This window comes from Magnolia sinica, chromosome 1, assembly GCF_029962835.1.
Source record: "Magnolia sinica isolate HGM2019 chromosome 1, MsV1, whole genome shotgun sequence".
Classification (NCBI taxonomy): Eukaryota; Viridiplantae; Streptophyta; class Magnoliopsida; order Magnoliales; family Magnoliaceae; genus Magnolia; species Magnolia sinica.
This window is the reverse complement of record NC_080573.1, coordinates 50,962,332-50,983,955: the sequence shown is the minus strand read 5'-3', so window position 1 is coordinate 50,983,955 and position 21,624 is coordinate 50,962,332. Positions and strand designations below refer to the sequence as shown.

The following is a 21,624-nucleotide window of genomic DNA, read 5'->3' as shown; positions in this document are numbered from 1 at the left end:
GGGTTATGGCGTGAGAGAGGGGAGTCTTCGTGAGATCGAGAGAGAGGGGATGGTTAGGGAGAGAAGAGGGGTTTGTGAGAGGGGAGTATTCGAAAGAGAGGGTTCGGGAGATCGAGAGAGAGCAAATGGATGCACAGGAGATCAAGAGAGAGAGTGGCACAGATTTGGTTTTTTTTTTTTTTCGGAGTGGAGGGAGAGATGAAATTTTAGAAAGTTCGTGAGAGGGGGAAGGAGAAAAAGGGCAGCGTGGGCTGAGTTTTCGCATTTTTTCTGCTATGGTTTTAGACTGTAGCTAAAATCCTTATAGCCGTAGCCATTATGCCATCCTTCACTGCCCCTCCGCATTCGCACAAGTCTGACGGGTTCTGGACGGGTGGTCCTATCGAGGGCTTTGTGGGGTCCATCGTGATGCATTTGATATATCCACTCTGTCCATTAATTTTGTAATTTTTTAAAATATAAAATGGCCCCAAAATCTAGGCAAATCGAAGGTCTAATTGAACCACACCATCAATCAATGGTATGTATATAATCTCCAGTGTTTCCTACCATGTGGTCCACTTGAGCCTTCGATCTACTTCCTTTTGTAGGCTCTTGCCTAAAATAATCTTTGAAAACAGATAGGTATTAGATGGAGCACACATTTTAATGGGCCTCATAGAGTCCCTTATGGGGCTGGCACATGTTATAGGTACATGTGTTGGCATTGGCTTTTAGCTACGGTTTTCTCACTTTTAGCTACGGTTTTAAGCTGTAGTAATAGGGCTACGGTGTATATCTGTAGCTAAAAATTTGCATGATCCGTAGCATACGATCTTTTTTTGGTAGTGTATGGATTACAAGTATGGTTATAAGCATTTGAATTGATGTTAATCAAGAGACAAGTAAATGTGTCAAAAACATCTACTCCTTCCTTCTATATCCTTTAACGACTAAACTAGCTTTATACTTCTCTATATAGTTGTTTGATCTACATTTCTTTTTAAAGATTCATTTAGATTGCAAGATCTTTGTACCTAGATGTAAATTGACCAGAACCATGTATCATTAAAAACAATTGAGTCAATTTTATCATTAATGATTTCCTTCCAACATGAAGTATTGAATGAAGTCATAGTTTCATTATAAGTTTCAAGATCTCCTTTTAAATTGTAAACCTCATAGTCCAAAGTTGGTTGCGGTCCTAACTCTTTTACTTCTTCTAGGACAAACTTTTGTGTTGTTTAGTGACAACTCATTTGGATTCTAAGTCTATGAATTTGTATGAACTGTTGTTTGGTTATCCTATACACATACATTTTCAAGTCATGTATTCAAACCTATATCTTTTTTTTTGTTCGTCATTTTGACATACGCTAGACACCCCAATGCTTAGAGGTGTTGGAAATAAAGGGTATTGCCCTTCCATACGTTGTATAGCGTTTTATTAATTTTTAGATAGGGAATTCTATTAAGTATGTAAAACACATGCAAGAAAGCTTTTCTGATCACATATATATTATTGCGAAGCCCTGAAATAATCAACACAACTTTTACCATTCCATTAGGGTCTTTTCCCCTCCCTTTTAGCAACTCCATTTTGTTGGGGAGAGTAATGTGTTTTTACTTGTCTAATTATACCATTGTATTTAAAAGTCAAAGAAGATTTGAGAGGTGCATTTAACACCTTTGTCGCTTCTAAGGATTTTTATCTTATATCTAATTCATTTATTATTATTATTATTTTACTTTGGACTTGTAAACCTTAAATTTCTCCTAATTGACCAGAGAGTGTAGTTGAGTTACAAACGGTTGGAAGATTGTAGAGCCGAGCATGACTAGATGACTATCTTTGGGGCTAGGTCCACCTCACACAAGTACAATGGTTGTGGCAAAAAAAGACCTCTTAGGATCAATCGACCCATCACATAAGTGTAGCTCAGACTCGGATTGTACCACTAGATCAGACCCAACAATTTATGGTGAACACTAGTTGCACAAGAATTTCTCTTAATTGACCAGAGGATGTATGGGCTTGTTGAGTTACAAATGGATGGAAACATGTAGATCCGAGCATGATCGGGTCACTATCTTTGGGGCTAGGTCCACCTCATACAAGTACAATGGTTGAGGTAGAAAGTCCTTAGGATCAATCGACCCATCACATTAAGTGCAGCTCAAACTCCGATTGCACTGCCAGATCATACCCAACAATCTATGGTGGATACTAGTTGCACAAGAATTTAGAAAGATTGGAGAGAGAGAGAGAGAGAGAGAGAGAGAGAGAGAGAGAGAGAGGATACAAAGATTATTTTTGCATCTTTGGTTTACCCTTGCTTAGGTTAATAAAGGGAGCAAGGACTCCCTCTCTATCTCTGTAACAATTAGAAAACAACTAGAAATGATTAAAGGAATTAAGAAAAAAAATTACAAATTTAAAGTATTTTAATGTTTAAAAAACTCATTAAAAACTTAAAGCTTACACTGAACCTGGACTTCAACCCATCTCACATAATGTGCATGTGTGTGAAAAATGGTATATGCTGCACACACCCTATGTGCCTCGAAGCATAACGTCACGCCCCAGACTCTGTGATCGGATTTACAAGGAACCTGATAGCCGGTTCTGGCCATAACAGCCTCCGTAGCACCCCATTCTCGGCTCCTGAGGCAAGATTCTGATCATGGGTTCCATAAGGAGGATTACCATATCACAATTCCAATCTAATAGAGCATACCCAAGATCATAACAAGCAAAATTTGAAAATAAACCAATGAACACACTACAAAATCCACTAAGAATTTAAACTTTTATAGTTACATAAGGTTCAAAAGGACATACATATGATCAGAAAGAGAAAATTCTATAACTGGTTCTCATCATGCTCCAATTTAATGCCCCGACCGCTACTGCACTGACCTAAAATCACCTGCATGCATCAATCATGCATAAGCTTATAGAAAGCTTAGAGGGCGGTGAAGGTGTGTGATAATGGTGCTCAGAAGAAGATAGGGGAGAATGCAGAAGGAAACAAGAATGATACCAATGCCACTTGCTATACCGAGGCTAAGCTATGAATGCGGTAAGTTGTACCAAGGCTATGCAATGTAATACATGAGTAGTGAAAGCTATGTCAAGGCGATGCAACATGAGGCTTATAGAGCCAATGCCAATGCAATGTGAAGTAATGTCGGTCCTCATATTCAATCCACATATTAAGTACAGCTCCATAATAAGGAATCCACTGGGGTCAAATACATTGCAGGACGACTGCCGCTTTACAGACCCGCACAGTCAAACGAGTGTAGGAGACCTCACTATCCGCCTGTGGACAACCAATCATTAGCGAGGCTCGAAAGTAGCGAACCCACTCACGAGCTGGTCAAATTCAGCTTAGAAATGCCCACTCACTCAAGCACATAAGGCCACATCCCATCTCAACTGACTACACAATAATGGGAGACGCAGCCTAACGGTGTAAGGCACTCGGGCACTAATAATGTCCACTCGGTTAAGGCGTTGAGGTGTGTTCTAGGTACCTTAAAGGTTTAGGAGCTTTCACCTAGAGATATCCTATGCACCCCAAATGCTCAAATAATATATTTTCGGTGTCCACATACAATCCACGAAAATACTTGTGGAGGCAAAGCCCTAGTGAAGCAAGGGCGATAATGCCCATGAGATGCGATGCCAGATGCATGAATCACGTATACCAATCATGCACTAGCTCCAAGCACTCAAAGTGCACAAGAGGGGAAAACTCCATCCCTCTATCATACCAACCCAATGACCCCACACTAATGTAATCCAACTACGCAATGATGCATATGGGTCATAAGGGTGAAATAGGTGGGCCATACGGTGATGATGACATAGAATACACTCCTCCTTCCCAAGGAGGGATCAAGACTAAGCACTTAGATAGATCCTCTAAGGGAACATCCTCTAGTGGGGGCCCAATAGTTTGGGTTAGCCCACAAAGCTAAGGAGAACAAGACACAAGCCTGAAAGGATAAACGGTCCTAGCAAGGGTCTATGGTGGACCTTTAACCACCTATAGAGAACCCATGAGCCTACCTTAGGATCACCAAGGAGGACATCCAACCTCAACTGGTTCCAAGAGGTAACTCGCCTAAAATCAAATGCGAATCAAGGCCTAAGGCCTATATCAATACATGGGCCTAGTGGACAATCATACAAAGCCTAACTCATAATCAATATTGTGGGCCCATAAGCAAGGTTGGGACCAAACATAGGGGTCACAAACCCACATATTGTGGTGGGCCTAATGGGTAGCCTGTTATTCCAACCATATGGTTAAATCCTTAAGCTTAAATCAAGTGAATCGGGCCTTACAACTTAACCTAAGTACAAGGTTAATTTAGTGGGCAATCAAAGGCCCAACAACTTGTGTAATTTGGCCCACAAACCCATCATAATAATATAGTAAATATAGGCCCAAAGGTCCAATGGGCCTATTAAGAAAGTTCCAGCCCAATAAGGCCTAAAAAGTCAAACAATTAGCTAAAAATATGGACCCAATAAAACCTAATTGGGGTGGGCCTCAAATGTGCACTAATTAAGCCCAAAGCATGATACGAAATAGGGCAAGATGTGTGTGCAAACATCCCCAAATCTGGTGGGCCATGATACCCCAAAACTTACAATTATGGGAACAACTTTGGGCATATTGCTGAAATTCTTGCCCATCCACTTTCTGGGCCTACTGGAATCTAGCAATAATTTAATTATATAAATATTTTGTTCCCTACTAACCCACACATGATATAGTGGGTCCCACTAGATAGGAGGGGTGCATATAACACATATATCAGGTGGGCCAGCTGCTGGACTAGGTGTCCAATAGCAGCCCAATAGGGTTGGGCATCCCAGCTTGGACGGTTGCCCTTAAAATCATCAAAGTGGGCCTCACATACATCAAGGTGGGCCATTTGGGGTTGGGACAGCTAGCCATGGCTGGACGCCATCCTAGTTGGAACGTCCAGCTATGGCTGCCAGTCCAGCAACAAAACCCCAAAATTTGGATGGAAAGATGGTAGCCCACACCCCAAAGATGGGTCCCAACATGATGGGCCACAAGGTGGGCTAAGAAGGAAGCCACAAACCCAAGCAAAACATAAAACAAACACATGGACAACAAGGTTGGAAGATAAAATTTGTTGCATAACAATGTTGTTGTCCACTCCAATGTACACCCATTAGGGTGGGCCTTGACTTGCCTAGAAGGGAAGGAATGAGTGGCCAACATTTTCCCTGAAAAATACAGCAAAGTAGGGTCCACAAAAGGGACCCACCACTCAACCAGCATGGCTGGACGGTCCAACAAGGTGGACCGTCCACTCCTATGGGCTTGCACTTTTGGGTGCATTTAGATGGACAAATGGAGGTGGGGTTCTACATACTCCAAGGTGGGGTCCACTCCTCCAAAAGACACCCCACATCAGGGAGAAAAGGGATCAAATACATGGTTAAATCCCATGCCAAAAATCAGTAATATCAGTCCAAGAAAAACAGTCCAGAATTTCTGGACAGCCATATATGGTTGGACATATCAACCCATATCTGGACATATGCATCAAATCAAGGGTGGTGTGACCTTCCTTAGTGGGCCCCATAAATGTCCAGATCAAGGCCTCAAGCCAAAACACTTTGCATGCATCAAATATGCAGCAAATAAGACACCCCAAATCAAGAAATGGGTGGTAGGGGCCTCCCACCATTATTGGATTTTCTGGATGTCCCAGGCCTACCAAGTGGGCCACACATATCATTATCAAAAATAAGAGAGAGAGGGAGAGAGAAGAAGAACATTTCAGCCATAGGGAAAGGGCTCTGCCACTATTGAGCCCTCCCAAGAACAATCACACCACACATCAACATTGATATGCAATTTACATCATGGACCTAGCACATGTATGACTAAAGATCAAGATGAATGGTTGGGATGCCATCCCCACCATGATTCTAAGGTCTAGATGACCCATCATGCTATGAAATCAAAGGATACTACCATGATGGGGTCCATAAAAGAGAAAACCCATGCATGGATCATGCATGCATAAGATAGGCCATTTAATCACATCCAAGGGATTGTGTAGGATCTCCACCATTGGTTGGTGAGCCCTACACCTCGGTCATAGAGAAATGAGAAGATCTAGACTATTGAAATCAGAATTGTACATCTAGAGGAACGCTCACCTCTTGATCTCCACCAAAACTCTAACTCTAGGCTTCTAATGCTCCAAGGATGCAAGATTAATGGTTAAGATGGGATTGGGATGGATGGATTGAGGGGAAATGGAGGAGAAGGGGGCTGAAATATGAGAGGATGGTGGGGACGTCCCACCCTCTTGCTAGGGAGAGAATGAAAAGAGAGAAGGGAGAAATGAGAGGGAGAGAAGAGAGAGAGGGGTGTTGTAGAAAATCCATCATTACAAATGGCTAGAAAAGAGTAACCATGATGGTTTCTCTCTAGGGAATGGTGGCTTGGGTAGAGAGCTCATCATGAGCTAGTAAAAGAAGACCTAAATGGTCGCTATAGACTAGGGATGGGTAGTGTTAAGGATGTGGGTAGTGTGGAGATGAAATCTTAGGTGGTGTGGGTAGTGTGTATTGGAATTTGAGTAAATGGGTAGGCCATCTTGGGAAAACGTGCATATCTCTTTAGGTGGGCCACATGATCATGATCAAAGGGCTAGAAATAAAATTTCCACAACTTATGATCTACACATCGGATAGACGCACGGGACGCGACATCAAAACCGCAATGATGATGCGAACAAGATGGTGTTAGTTTCAGGTCAATCCGGGTCGGGTCAACATGACCGGACTTGAAGATGACCGCAAACACTATCCGAGGGCCGCGGGTGACCAGTTTTCGACCGGTAGGACCGTGGGACTAAGAGAAAAGAAATGCACACACACACATGCACTTGGGTCATGTCTTACACATAATCTCTAGAAGGGGCTCAAGCCCTATGAGAGAAGTTTTTCATATAAAAGGGAAGTTTAGTCCATGCAAGTGGATCACTCTTCTCATCGCCATCCAATTTTGATGGGATCTTGATAAGGCTCACCAACACCAAAGTTTCCAACATTGGTGTTGGAGGCATCCAAAGATTGGATGCATTTTCCTTTTGCATAATGTACTTCATTCAAAGAGAATATAAGTTTGTATTTCCTTTCAATTGTTGTGAGCATATTTTTTATTTTTCTCTTTAATGCATTTTGATCAGATGGATTTCAAATCCTAGGCATGGTATTGATACATTTTGTGACAAGCACTTTCAGACCATAAAGAATTTTCAACACCCTTAAGTGTAGCCTACTGTGTCATAACTCAATTTTAGAGTGTCTCTGGTGCAAGGCCGGAACCATAACAACTACTTCTATCTTAGAAAGATTTATAACTATTCATTCCAACTTAGTATGAAGATACCAAAAAATCTACAAGTGGACTCAGCAGCATTGACTCAGTTTTGGCAATTTGGATAGGATGAATTTGAGTTTTTTCTTATTATATGCCTCACTTTTAAGCCACTATCCTTTCTCTGCCCCTACAAACTTACTTTACCAAACTATTACCCTTATGTATAGGCGCATTTTTATCAGACCAAAATGCCCCTGCTTTATAATTTGCATTCCTTTCACTCACACCTAAAAAAAGTCAGAACTCATCTGTATCAAAATATTCCTTCTTTTTACCCATTTTCTTCATTAAATCTCCAATGAATCTCCATATACTATCATTATACATTTACCATCTTCCATCCTACTCAAGGTTACGTTCATTCCCTCAAACTAGATGCATCCATAAACATGGAATCTTAAAGGCTTTTCTCCATAAATTGTGTTTCACTTCAATGCACTCTTCTTCTTCTTCTTCAACATGGATTTCACTGATACGACGACTGTGTGAGGTAAGGATGTTTATAATCAAAAGAATTTACCTAGATCTCGGGCAATTCCAACCGAGAAGTCGGTGAAATACTTGCTCAAATTCACCGGAACTCGAGCAACTCATGAATTTCTCAGTCAAATTGTCCAAGTTCTTAGCCAATTTAATGAATTTCTCATTCATTTTCATGAAGTTCTCGGTCAATTTCACTTAGTTAAATTGATCGCGAACTGAGTTAAATTGACCGTGAACATCGTGAAATTGACCGAGGACTAAGTGAAATTGACCGACGACTGCTTGAAATTAACATCTTGACCGAGAACTCTGCGAAATTAACAGAGAACTGAGTCAAATTGACCGATAACTACTTGAAATTGACATCGTGTTAACTGAGAACTTGCGAAAATTGATCGACAACTTCATGAGCGAGTTCTCGGTCAATTTCACTCACTTATCGGTCAATTTCACTCAGTTTGTGATTAATTTAACTCAGTTCATGGACAATTTAACTTAGTTCGTGATAAATTTCACTCAGTTGTCAGTTAATTTCACCAACATAAGCAAGTTCTCGGTCAATTTCACTCAGTCATTAGTTGGTTTCACTCACTTCATGGTCAATTTCACTGATTTCACAATCAATTTCACGATGTTCGCGGTTAATTTAACTGAGGCCTCTGTCAATTTCACGATGTTCGTGGTCAATTTAACTCAGTTGAAGAAGTCAAATTCAAGTAGTTATCGGTCAATTTCACTTAATCCTCGATCAATTTCACTTAGTCCTTGGTCAATTTCACTTCGTCGTTGGTCAATTTCATAATATTCGTAGTCAATTTCAGTAAGTTTGTGGTCAATTTCAATCAGTTCACGATCAATCTTACTTAGTTCGTGGCCAATTTCACTCAGTTTACGGTCAATTTTGTGATGTTCTTGGCCAAATATGCAACATATAACTCGGGAAATTGACCAAGAACTAACTGAAACAGGCTACAAACTTGTTAAAATTCACCTGTAAGTCAAGAATTTTGATTTGGAATTCACCTATCATTGCAACTTATCAATGCTGGGTGTACCCATTCTTTCATTTCTTTAATGATATCTTATTTTGTTAAACATGGACAGGCATACGTACCGGTGAACCATGACAACAGTCATTGATACTTGATGGTCATCCACCCTCAAGAACGAGAGATTGTTATTCTCGATAGTTTATATTCGAGGGTAGTTAGTCGATACAGGGAACATATCGAGCTAATGAAGGAGGGATTGCCTATTATATTCCATGCCACAGGAGATACGTTTGCGCTGGGCAGGAAGGATTGGATCATCAAAGAAGAGATTTTCTTACCGAAGTAGACGAACGGATATGATTGCGGCATATTTGTCATGAAATATATTGACAGTTTGTGCAACGGTCGAATTTTGTTTGGAACAGACTTGCAAAATTTCACTCTCATTTTTAGGAATTCAATAGCCTATGATTGCTTGAGTGTCCACGATAGATGATATTTGTCTTAGGCATAAGAGGAATGGCAAAATTTTATGAAATGATATAATTTGTTGTAAATGATATCTTGTATAAAATTCAGGGAGAATGAGGACCTGCTTGTGAATTGCTAATTAATTTATTTGTTAATAGTGATTTCATTATGAATGGTGATTTATTTGTGAATTGGTATCGGTCAATTTCACTAACTTTATGGTCAATTTCTCTCACTTCGTGGTCAAGTTCCATCACTTCACAGTGAATTTCACTCACTTCACGGTGAATTTCACTCACTTCGCGGTCAAGTTCAGTCACTTCGCATGAATTTCACTCACTTCGTGGTTAAGTTCACTCACTTCGCGGTCAAGTTCACTCACTTCGTGATCAATTTCGCTCACTTCGCCATCAATTTCACTCACTTCATGGTCAATTTCACTCACTTCATGGTGAATTTCACTCTCTTCATGATCAATTTCACTCACTTCGCGGTCAATTTCACTCACTTTGCAGTCAATTTCACTCACTTCGTGGTGAATTTCACTCACTCCGCGGTCAAGTTCACTCACTTTGTGATGAACTTCACTCACTTTGCGGTAAATTTTAATCACTTCGCGGTCAATTTCAGTCACTTTGCGGTCAATTTCAGTCACTTCGCAGTCAATTTCACTCACTTCGTGGTGAATTTCACTCACTTCTTGGTCAAGTTCACTCACTTTGCGATCAATTTCGCTCACTTCACCATCAATTTCACTCACTTCGTGGTCAATTTCACTCACTTCGTGGTGAATTTCACTCACTTCACGGTCAATTTCACTCACTTTGCAGTTAAGTTCACTCACTTCGCGGTCAATTTCACTCACTTCGTGGTCAAGTTCACTCACTTCGCAATGAACTTCACTCACTTCACGGTCAATTTCAGTCACTTCGTGGTGAATTTCAATCCTTGGTCAAGTTCACTCACTCGTGGTGAATTTCACTCACTTCTCGATTAAGTTCACTCGCTTCAGAGTTAATTTCACTCACTTCTCGGTCAAGTTTACTCACTTCACGGTCAATTTCACTCACTTTGAGGTCAAGTTCATTCACATCGCGGTGAACTTCACTCACTTTGTGGTGAATTTCAATCACTTCGCGGTGAATTTCAGTCATTTCGTGGTCAAGTTCACTCCATTCGCGGTGAATTTCACTCACTTCTTGGTCAAGTTCACTCACTTCATAGTCAATTTCACTCACTTTGCCGTTAATTTCAACAAGCCTAATGTGAAATTCAACAAGCCTAACATGAAATTTAATGAGCCAAACATGAAATTCAACTAGCCTAACATGAAATTCAACTAGCCTAATGTGAAATTCATAATATTAACATCTTTTATAGTGATTAACTACATGGGTTTAAACTTTTCAAGTTTGAGTTGAGAAGAATGTGGGGGCAGCCTAATTGAACTAAAACTTAATATTTATAGTAAAAACGAGAATAAAATGGACTTTCGCCATCGAACTGATGGAATCTCTCAAATATGCTCGATTAGTTGGTTAAATCAGCTTCTCCTACCACAAAATCTTATATGATATGTCGAAAAACTCATTTCGCGAAGTGAGTGAAATTAACCACGAAGTGAGTGAACTTGACCGAGAAGTGAATGAAATTCACGGCGAATTGAGTGAACTTAACCGAGGAGTAAATTCATCACGAAGTGAGTGAACTTGACCGTGAAGTGATTGAAATTCACTGCGTAGTGATTGAAATTCACCGCGAAGTGAAAGTTCACTAAGAAGTGAGTGAAATTGACCGCGAAGTGAGTGAACTTGACTGCGAAGTGAGTGAACTTAACTGCGAAGTGAGTGAACTTAAGTGAGAAGTAGATGAAATTGACCGCGAATTGAGTGGAGTTCACCGCGAGTGAGCGAACTTGACCGTGAAGTGAGTGAAATTGATCGCGAAGTAAGTGAAATTGACCGTGAAGTTAATGAAATTGATCGCGAAGTGAAATTGACCGCGAAGTGAGTGAAATTCACCGTGAAGTGAGTGAAGTTCACCGCGAAGTGAGTGAACTTTGACTGCGAAGTGAATGAAATTCACCGCGAAGTGAGTGAACTTGACCGCACAGTGAGTAAAATTCATCGCGAAGTGAGTGAACTTGACCGCGAAGTGAGTTAAATTGACTGTGAAGTGAGTGAAATTGACCACGAAGTGAGAGAAATTGACCAGGAAGTTAGTGAAATTGACTAATACCAATTCACAAACAAATCACCATTCATAATAAATCATTATTCATAAATAAATTAATTAACAATTCATAAGTAGGTCCTCATTCTCCCTGAATTTTATACAAGACACCATTTACAATAAATTACAACATTTCATAAAATTTCTTCATTCCTCTCATGCCTAAGACAAATATCATTTATCGTAGACACTCAAGCAATCATATGATATAAAATTCCTAAAAATGGGAGTGAATTTTTGCAAGTCTGTTCCCAACAAAATTCGACTGCTGCCCAAAATGTCATTATATTTCATGACAAATATGCCGCAATCATATCCATTTGTCTGCTTCGGTAGGTAAATCTCTTCTCTGATGGTCCAATCCTTCTCGTCCAGCGCAAACGTATCTCCTGTGGCATGGAATATAATAGGCAATCCCTCCTTCACAGTATCAAACCACCACATTAATGAACATATGCAAGACAGGTTTGGGACTCCAGCATCAAATCCCTTACGCAAAGACTTTCCAACTACATGGATGGATTAGAAAATATATCAACAATAAAGTTCAATATTTAATAAAGTATAGTGTGAAAGTTGACTTATTGTGGTGAAAAATCATAAAGTTAGTACACACCCTCCATGTTAGCCACTCACGTGACACATGATTTTTCCAACAAGTCAACTTTCTCACTATTGACACATGATTCAAGAGTGTGAAAGTTGACTTGTTGTGGTGAAAAATCATAAAGTATAATGTCAGTTTCTCCAGTTGGTGGTTAATTTTGGCAAATTCCAAGTTAAAATGCCTGACTTATAGGTGAATTTCAACAAGTTTGCAGTTTGTTTCCTTTAGTTCTCGGTCAATTTCACGATTTATATGTTGCATATTTGCCCGAGAACATTGTGAAATTGACCATGAACTGAGTGAGATTGGCCGCGAGCTGAGTGAGATTAACCGCGACCTAACTGAAATTGACTGCGAACTAAGTGAAATTGATTGCGAATTGAGTGAAATTGACCAACGATGAAGTAAAATTGACTGACTAGGTGAAGTTGATCGAGGACTAAGTGAAATTGACCATTAACTGCTTAAAATTGACATCTTGAATTGAGTTGGATTGACCACGAACATCGTGAAATTGATCGACTCGGTTAAATTGACCACAAACATCGTGAAATTGACCGCGAACTTAGTGAAATTGACCACAAAGTGAGTGAAATTGACCGAGAACTCGCTTAAGTTAGTGAAATTGACTGCAAATTTCATGAAATTGATCGATAACTGACTAAAATTGACCACGAACTGAGTGAAATTGACCGAGAACTCACTTAAGCAGTTATCGGTCAATTTTCGAAAGGTCTCAGTTAACACAATGTCAATTTCAAGTAATTATTGGTCAATTTGACTCAGTTCTCAGTCAATTTCACACAGTTCTCGGTCAAGATGTCAATTTCAAGCAGTCCTCAGTCAAATTCATTTAGTATTTGGTCAATTTTACTTAGTTCGCAGTCAATTTAACTCAATTCGCAGTCAATTTAACTTAGTTCGTGGTCAATTTAACTCAGATCGTGGTCAATTTAACTCAGTTCACGGTCATTTTAACTTAGTTCATGGTTAATCTAACTCAGTTTGCGGTCAATTTCAGTCAGTCCTTGGTTTATGTCACTCAATCTTCGTTCTTTAATATATATATTTAAAAAAAGCCTCAATATGGACCATTTGAGCATTGAATTTGCATAATTTTTTGAGTCATGCCCTAAAATGTTTAAATAAAATAATTGGATTGTGAATGGTGCAGATATATCATATAAAATACGGTGAGGTCCACATAATGAAGTCAAGACTTTGAAATATACCTGTCATTCGTAGCTTCTTTGATGGGGGTACCATTTTCGTCCTATCTTAGATTGACAAAACTCGAAAATGACGTATGTGACAAGTGTATTCTCGACCAAAAGAAGAGATAGAAAGAAAATGAGAGTTTTACTGCTAGAGTGGACAATCACAAAGAGGAGAGAAGAAACTAGAAAATGGGAGTTTTATTATTAGGGTAGACAATCACAAAGAGGAGAGAAGAAATCAATAAATGAGGGTTTTACTGCTTGGGTTAAACCGTGTGAGGAGAATAGCAACTTTCAGAAAATACGTTTATGATAAAGCAAAGGCATTTTGGTTAGGTAAAAATGTGCCCGTATAGCAGGGTAATAGTTTGGTAAAGTAACGTTGGAGTGGCAGATAAAGTACAGTGGCTTAAAAGTGAGGATATGGTCGGAAAAAACTCAATGAATTTTCATAAATTCATTTGTCGATACAGCATGTAGTAAGAAATGAATTTATTACGGAGTGAAGAAATGAATTTCTTTATACGACCGATGAAAGGTCGGATACACACAACAAACGAAAGTGATCTCTACCTGCAAGTAGCAAGTGCCACACTAGCCTAGATGACATGCTGGGGTTGATTAAGCTGATTTAGCAGAGGAATAGTTTGAATATGCATAGCATAAGTAGATTTAAATTTCTGGCAAAGTGGGGCCCATGGTTTGGTAATCCAGACCATTGGTCTATGGAGTCCTATTGGATGGCGAATGCCCCAAAAATATCTTGGATTGGAATATTCAAAACATATCCTAGATTATACAGCCTTTTCAGTTTATAAAATATCCTAAAATTAGAGCCTTTTCAGTTTATTGTGGATGGTTGTCATATTTCTCTCCTTTCTGATCCATGCCTCAAGAATTGAAAGTTTTGAAGTATCAAGGAGATTCATGTTTCATACTACCAGAACAATGGTCTAGATTACCAATAAATGATAAAACTTCATCAACCTAGTAAAAGGTTCATTTCCTGCCTAACCAAAAGGTACCAGATGACACAAAACATAAACCACAAGGGGAAACTATATATATATATATATAAAAGAAAAGAAGAAGAAGGTGAAATGCATTCCACATGTTCTGCAAGATTTGGGCCATTCGTCAATCTAGTAAAAGGTTCATTTCCTTCCTAACCAAAAGGTCTAGATGACACAAAACATAAACCACAAGGCGGAAAAAAAAATAAAATAAATAAAATAAAATAAAAAAAATGTGAAATGCATTCCACATATTCTGCAAGATTTGGGCCATTCGTTTGGTGGGTCAAACTTCATAAGGCCCCTTCACCCAAAAGTCAGGCTGGCCCGGTCATCGGGTGTATGAGGACACATCTAAACAAACAGTAGGAATTCATCAACATGAGGACTAAACAAACAGTAGGAATCATCATACATGAGTTAAGGTGGATTAAACAAACAGTAGGAATCATCATACATGAGTAAAGGTGGACTTAAAAAACAGTATGAATCATCAACATGAGTAAAGGAGGCAATAAGCAGCAGGGCTCAAAAGAAAAGGTCCAAAAACCATTCGATAGCAACCCAATTGATCTTAACCAGAAATTGATTACAAGGAAAAAAAAGAGTCTCACACAACTGAAATTCATCAGCAGAATCTGCAAACCAAGATTCCAATTCACAGGACAGCATTTACCTTGCTTAAAAATAAAAGAATCAAGTTTCTTTTCTTCACACTACCACACTCTCAACCCAACCTAAAAAAGAATGAATGAACAAATCTATAATCCCCTCTTCCTATAATATTCTCTCTTTTATCTTTATATCACTCCATGAATAAATATGTTATTGTAGAGGGAATATAATGAACTGAATTATATATTCAATGACCAGATATTTCATCACCGTCGTTCTTCTCAAGAGGAGCACTTTGTCTCCTTGTGTCGGTACAGGACCTTCTTCTTCCTGTACGTGCTGTTCTCGATCGTCAGGACGACCTTCCCAGGCTCATTGTTCTTGAATGAGTTGCGGATTGGCTCCTCACATGGGCCTATTTTCTTTCCTTTTTGGATGATGAGAGTGTATGATCCCTCGTCAGTTGGGGTGAACTCTTCCTTGTAGTTGACATCCCAACCAAGCACAGTCAGGTCCCAAAGGAGAGTGGTTCCAGCCTGTTTAAATTTGAAATACAACAGTTTCTTGGTAAGTAAATAATTTGGATTAGTAGTAGTAGAACCAACAGGTGAAGAGCATTTGTAAAATGGAGGGAATTCACAAGTAGAGCTGCTAATTCTTGCATGTGCTAATGTGGCATGTATGATGATCAGGTGATGTGAGTGGAATATTGCATAGGAATTGCCTGTAATGCCCTAACATGGACCAATTAAAAAAGCATCATATGCGCCTGTCAAAGATGCAAGTGGAATATTGCATAGGAATTGCCTGTAACACCCTAACATGGACCAATTAAAAAAGCACCATATGCGCATGTCAAAGATGGGCGTCCTCACTGTAAAAATTCTTCCGAGTGAAATGACATTTTTGTCATTTTTCTTGTAGGCCCCTCCTTTGACATACGCACATGTTGCTTTGTAACTGGGCCATATCAGGGTTACATAAGATTCTTATAACCCCCCTATATTACATGCAATTTGATCCCCAAAAATCAGCTTGGATTTACCAGCCCATTTCAAATGTAGACCATTGGTCAAGCCTTTCTAGCCATCCATCAATTTGTACATGAGCCTGTCAAGCCCATCTGATGATCCAAGATCCATGTCATCAGCTGATCTACACAATGTGCAAAGAATTCAGACCCATCGGTCACTCCTTTTAAGCTATCCATTCTTACAAAAACATGCAGCCCATCCGATGATCATACCAGCCTATTTTTTGGGACACAGCAAGGCCCACCTGTTGAACAGTGTGGATCTCAAACATGTGCTGCATAGGGAGAATATGATTGGAAATCCTTCCCTCACAAGTAGCCTTTACATTCTCAAAGAAGAACAAATAGACAGCGAATACCAAATACTGATACTGATGGTACAACTACAAATCATAAGAAGGATTTACCTCCGGTGCAGGAATTTCAATGACTTCAGTCGCACCTGCTTTGACAAGGTGCTCGGAAACACCACTATTCTCAGTGGTGAACTCGGTGTCATTCTCCCGTTTTAGACCACCATAGCATATAGGAATATCTTCAGCAGGAATGTATCTATCACAACCAGACCATTTTTCTTTAGATACATCAATTGGCACTAGGAGGAAAAACCCATTTATGATGCTTCAGGAACAAAGCCAAGAACAAAAAAGAATAATTACTTACTTGAGAAGAGTCTCGGTCACCTTAGATGGGCGGGCAAAGACAAACTTGCTCTTTGTTCTTTGAGTCAAGAAGGGAGATAGAAGAGCATTGAATGCATAGTACCAGAAAGGAACATTGACGAAGATCTACAACCATAAAAATGAAATTCAGAACCTCCAATCAAAATGGTATTCCCCATTTTTAAATTTTAAGTTATGATAATGAAAATCATCTTATACATTTAGTAATTGTTGATCTTAGGGTCAAGAAACCTTGAGAAGAATCCCCTTTAATTTGTTTTTATTGAACTTCAACATATATCCCAATCCAATCTAATGAGACAGTTGGCCCAGCAAAAAATATACATTTTTGATCATCGAACAAGATAACGCCATGAAAATCTCTTTAGCAAAATAATATTTGAAGACACTGACATGAACTTTTTAATTTAGTTTCAAGCATTTTTCAGAATTTGTAATATAGTCATATAAGCATGAAAAGAAAATTAAAATTTGTGCATTCAAACAATACCCACATGAATCTTGATGTTTATTATTATTATTATTATTATTATTATTATTATTTATTTGCATTAAGAGAATCAAAGCTTTCAATTGTTGGTATAAATATAACAGGATGCCTTATTCGACGAGATGGCTCCCACCTATCGGTGATTTGGAGAACTCATCCCTTGGTCCCCATTATTGATGCTTGAGGAATCTCATCCACCAATCGATTGGAAATATATGATTTATGATCGTGTGATCTTTGAGTGGACAAACCACGAGGAAATAATACATCCATCCTGTGGTAAGATTTTCCAAGGAAGGAGATTATTGGGGCATGATCTACTGGATCCCCACCAAATAAATTGGATCATGGAAAGGTGGGCCCAACGATGGTTGCTGGCCAAATAAAAATGCTATTTATCCAAGCAAGAACAATTTAATTTTTGTTTCACAACAAATGACAAACCAAAAATAAGGAATTATTAAGCGGGGATCCTTACATTTCTTGCAACGAACTCTGGATAGTTGTCCTGAAGCAGCCCCACAGTCAGTTTCATTGCGAGTCTGAGCTCCTTTTTCGACGGCCCAGGCGAGTTCTTCAGATCATTGATCTGGAGAATGGAACAGATGCCCCCGGGCTCGAAGTTCAGCTTCTGAATGCCCTTCTCCATCACCTGAACTCTCCACCTCAGGAACTGCTCGCGCTTCTCCTCCGTCCCAAACGTCTTCTGGTAAAGCTCAGTGTCCTCAAACACCCCATAGATGTTGTAACAGACGGGATGTCCCTCACGATCGATGCCGTTCATGTAAGAAACCAAGTTCAGAGCGGACTCGAATTCTTCGTCCAAGATCATATCCATCTTGAACTCCTTCCTCCATTGGAGGGTGTTCTTCAGCATCACAAAGGCCTCATTGACCTTGAATTCCCGGGCCCGCAAGAACTTTAAGAGGAGAACATTGGTGCTGTCCAAGCCCTTGCTTGGCAGAAGTGGAACACCCCAAAGCGATATGTCCTTGTCAACTTCTGCCGCCTTTTCTTCACCAACCACATTTGTTTTCTCCTTCTCTCCACATTCTTCTGTGGATTTCTCCTTTGCTTCTGCTACGCTATCTTCCGCGGGCTTAACTTCCTCTTTCTGTCCAGGCTTTTCTTCTTCTTTGGCAGATCTTACTTCTTTTTCTAATTTTTCTTCTGCTTGTTCTGATTTTTCTTCTTCCACCGATTTTGCTTCCACCTTTTCTTCTGATTTGCCTTCTTCTGCCGATTTCGCTTCCACCTTTTCTTCTGATTTGCATTCTTCTGTCGATTTCTCTTTCTGTTCTGATTTCTCTTCTTCGGCAGATGTCTCCTTCACCTTTTCTTCTACTTTTTCCTCTTCCTTACGGAAGAGCGTGTTTCCAAGGATCGCTTCTTCAACCTTTGCTTTCAGATCGCACAAGGCCTTCTTCTCATGTTCCTTCAGATCGGAATGGAAATTGCTCTCCTCCTTGAATGAGGAACACTTCCCGACAATAGGAACTCCGGTTTCTGCATTCGTCTCCTCATCTCCCTTCTTCGGCTCCGTCTCAGCAACTTCTGCCACAGCCTTTGTAGTTTCAACCGCTCTATCGACGGTCTCAACTGCCTTAACCTCAGCCACGTCGGCCTTGGTAGGCTTTTCTTTTTGAGATTCGATGACTTCCGCCACCTGGGTCTCTTCAGATTTCACTTCGACAGTCATGGTTGATAGTTTTTGGATTGAATCAGAGCTTTTCCAGCTGAAAATTGGAGAAATGAGAAGCAGGAAAAGCTCTGATTGAAGAGAAGATAGAGGAAAAAGAAAAAGCACGAGAAAGAGTCCTCTGTTTTTCCTTCTCCTCTGTTTCTGATCGGGGGAATGAAGAATGAGGAAGGGCAGTAACGGTTATATTTGTGTGGTGAGGTGTTGAGGTTTGAAATTTTCAAAAGGAGACAGCAACGGTCGATTATCTGGCGACACCTCAAATGAGCCCGTTGGGATTCCTTTCCTAGTGTTTTGCAAGGCTGGAAGGACAGGAGAGAGTCAATGGGGCCCACATCTATTTTAGGACTTTCCTTTGCCTACCAACCGCTGGATTGTTTTTTTTTTTATTTAAATTTCAGCGGCTCGGAATCACCGAGGTATTATACCATCCTCCCTGGCCTAGATATAGTATAGTACGTTCCCTCTTTCATATTGTACAAGTGGGGCCCATTATTCTGTAATCCAAAACGTTGATACGATAGGACTCTGTGTGATAGCCCATATATAAAAAATTTCTGCAGATTGAAGGATCCTGATTTAGAACATGTCGGCCATTGATTGGTTGAAGGTGAACATGTCTCCCCTGTTGAAAGGCTTACCCATGTCGAAGATTTTTGGTGTCTCACGTTCGAAGGATGGCCATAAAATCAACGGTTCGGATGACTTAAAAATAAGCCCCAATTGTACAAACTGGAAATCGGAAGGGTAGTATACAATCTGAAAATCGTCCCACATGTAGCACACGTACCTACCTGGCAAGTGTGGGGGATATCTGTGGGCACATTATTAGGTGGCCCCCAGTTTGAAAGTGACATCAAAATCAGGTTGGCGCAAACGCCATTTGGGCAACATCTATCGGAAAAGACTGGACGGGTTAGACACTACATAATCCAACGGTCCAGATTCAACGTCTACGTTATCGGTCAGATGATGATGAGTAAACCCCCGCCTTATTCACCGCTCAGATGTGCCACAGCTCGTTACGTTGGCACGTGTGCCGGCGTTTAATGTTAGTTTGGGGCTAGGCAGCGTACCTCTAGAATCGCTTTAAAGAAAAAACCTTTCTCGGCAATTTCTCGTGGGACGTATCGTATTCGTTTTTACTCGTGGAGAGATGTACGGCAGAGCCGGAAACACGGAAATAGGAAGCGACTTGACTGTAGCCAGCTCTGTGGGGTCTACCGTGATGTTTGTACTATATCCACTCTGTCCATCCGTTTCATCAGATCATTTTAGGAGATGAACCGAAACAAAAAGGAGATCAAAAACTCAAGTGGGCTACACTAGTGAGATTTTAATGCTCACCGATGAAAACTTAATGGTGTCACATAAATTTTTCATCAAAGTTAGATTTGTGTGAGAATCACCTTATCAACGGGTTGGATGGCATCTAAACATTACAATGGGCCCGATTGGTGCTGGAGACATTACTCCATCGGAGGTTTGACCCAGCTGGAGTTACAGGAAAGTAGTATCTTCCGTAAAACAAGTGAGCTCTATCTCTCCACGGGTTGAGTCCGCCCATTTCTACCGCATGTGGGCCTGTATAGGAGGAAGCGCACTATGATTTATGGGCTATATTTACTCTGTCCATCGGTTTCGCAGCCTCATTTTAGGGGCCAATCATGAAGTAGAATCAAAGGTTAAGTGGGCCACAGCATAGAAAATAGTGTAGATTGAATTCCCACCATTGAAAACTTCTTGGACCGTGGAACTTTTGAATCAAGTTTATATTTGTGTTTTTCCCTTCATCTAAGCTTGGGATGCAATCACCTTATGAACCGGTTGGATGGCATCTAAACTTAAGATGGGTGCCAAGAAGGTTTTAATCGTTTATACTCATTTTTAGTGCCCTATTGTATACTAATGAAAAGCTGGCATGTGTTGACTTTGGTACTCATAGAAATTCTATTCACACCCGAAGATATGTTCAATGAATCTTCCTTCGGTGATACACACTTTGTTATTAATGCAATGACAAATCATTACGCATGTCATGTGGCCACAATTAACGAGTCAATTAATACATCAACGTGCCTGACACATTTATAAAGACCTACCAAGGGATGATGAATTCTATCATAAATTTAGTTATGATTTACTCCGCAAGGCCATCTCTCACTGTCCTAAAATGAATTTTTTTTTCTAAAATGTTTGAAGAGTTTGTGAAGGTCATGAAGACCTTGAATATTCAAAAATCGAACTGATTCCAAGCAAATCCAGTTGTCGTTTGGACCCAACTCAAGAGAGGATATATAGAACAATGAGTCAGGACCTGTGGTTGTGCATTGATTGGAATCATTAAACAGAAGATTAGGATCAGGTGGATCTAGTCCATATAACCCATCTAACACTTCGATCAGAAGGGAGTGAGAGTTCAATGTAAATGCAGGAGGTGGTTTGATTAGGCTACTAAGATGCACGATCTTAATCAATTTGAGGTTCGGGATCGACGGTAGATGTTCCCCTTATTGATCTCAAACCTGATTAGTGGGCACTGAAGATTTCTCATAAAGTGATCAATTACGAGAAGAAGATTCGAGAAGCCATAAGTTTTGGATCTATCAGGAAATTTTTCTATTCGAAATGCATGCTAACAAAAACACGAAAGATCCAT

General features: G+C 40.0%; 1 protein-coding gene across 1 annotated transcript; it reads right to left on the bottom strand.

Annotated features, from left to right (window-relative positions):
* Positions 1–14,973: 14,973 nt before the first annotated feature.
* On the bottom strand, positions 14,974–19,135 carry LOC131249123 (patellin-4). The gene is made up of 4 exons (XM_058249695.1): positions 17,745–19,135; positions 16,757–16,881; positions 16,501–16,645; positions 14,974–15,596 (listed from the first exon to the last, which is right to left on the bottom strand). The coding sequence occupies exons 1-4, from the start codon at positions 18,963–18,965 to the stop codon at positions 15,342–15,344; spliced, it is 1,746 nt and encodes a 581-aa protein (XP_058105678.1). The 5' UTR covers positions 18,966–19,135; the 3' UTR covers positions 14,974–15,341.
* Positions 19,136–21,624: the final 2,489 nt, after the last annotated feature.

What these genes read in the sequence shown, in the direction of transcription:
- LOC131249123 (XM_058249695.1), bottom strand. Translation starts at nt 18,965, where the DNA reads ATGACTGTCGAAGTGAAATCTGAAGAGACCCAGGTGGCGGAAGTCATC. An exon ending in CAGAGTTCGTTGCAAGAAAT is followed by an intron (nt 16,882 to 17,744) that starts GTAAGGATCCCC and finishes TTATGGTTGTAG; the next exon opens with ATCTTCGTCAATGTTCCTTT. An exon ending in GTGACCGAGACTCTTCTCAA is followed by an intron (nt 16,646 to 16,756) that starts GTAAGTAATTAT and finishes TGGTTGTGATAG; the next exon opens with ATACATTCCTGCTGAAGATA.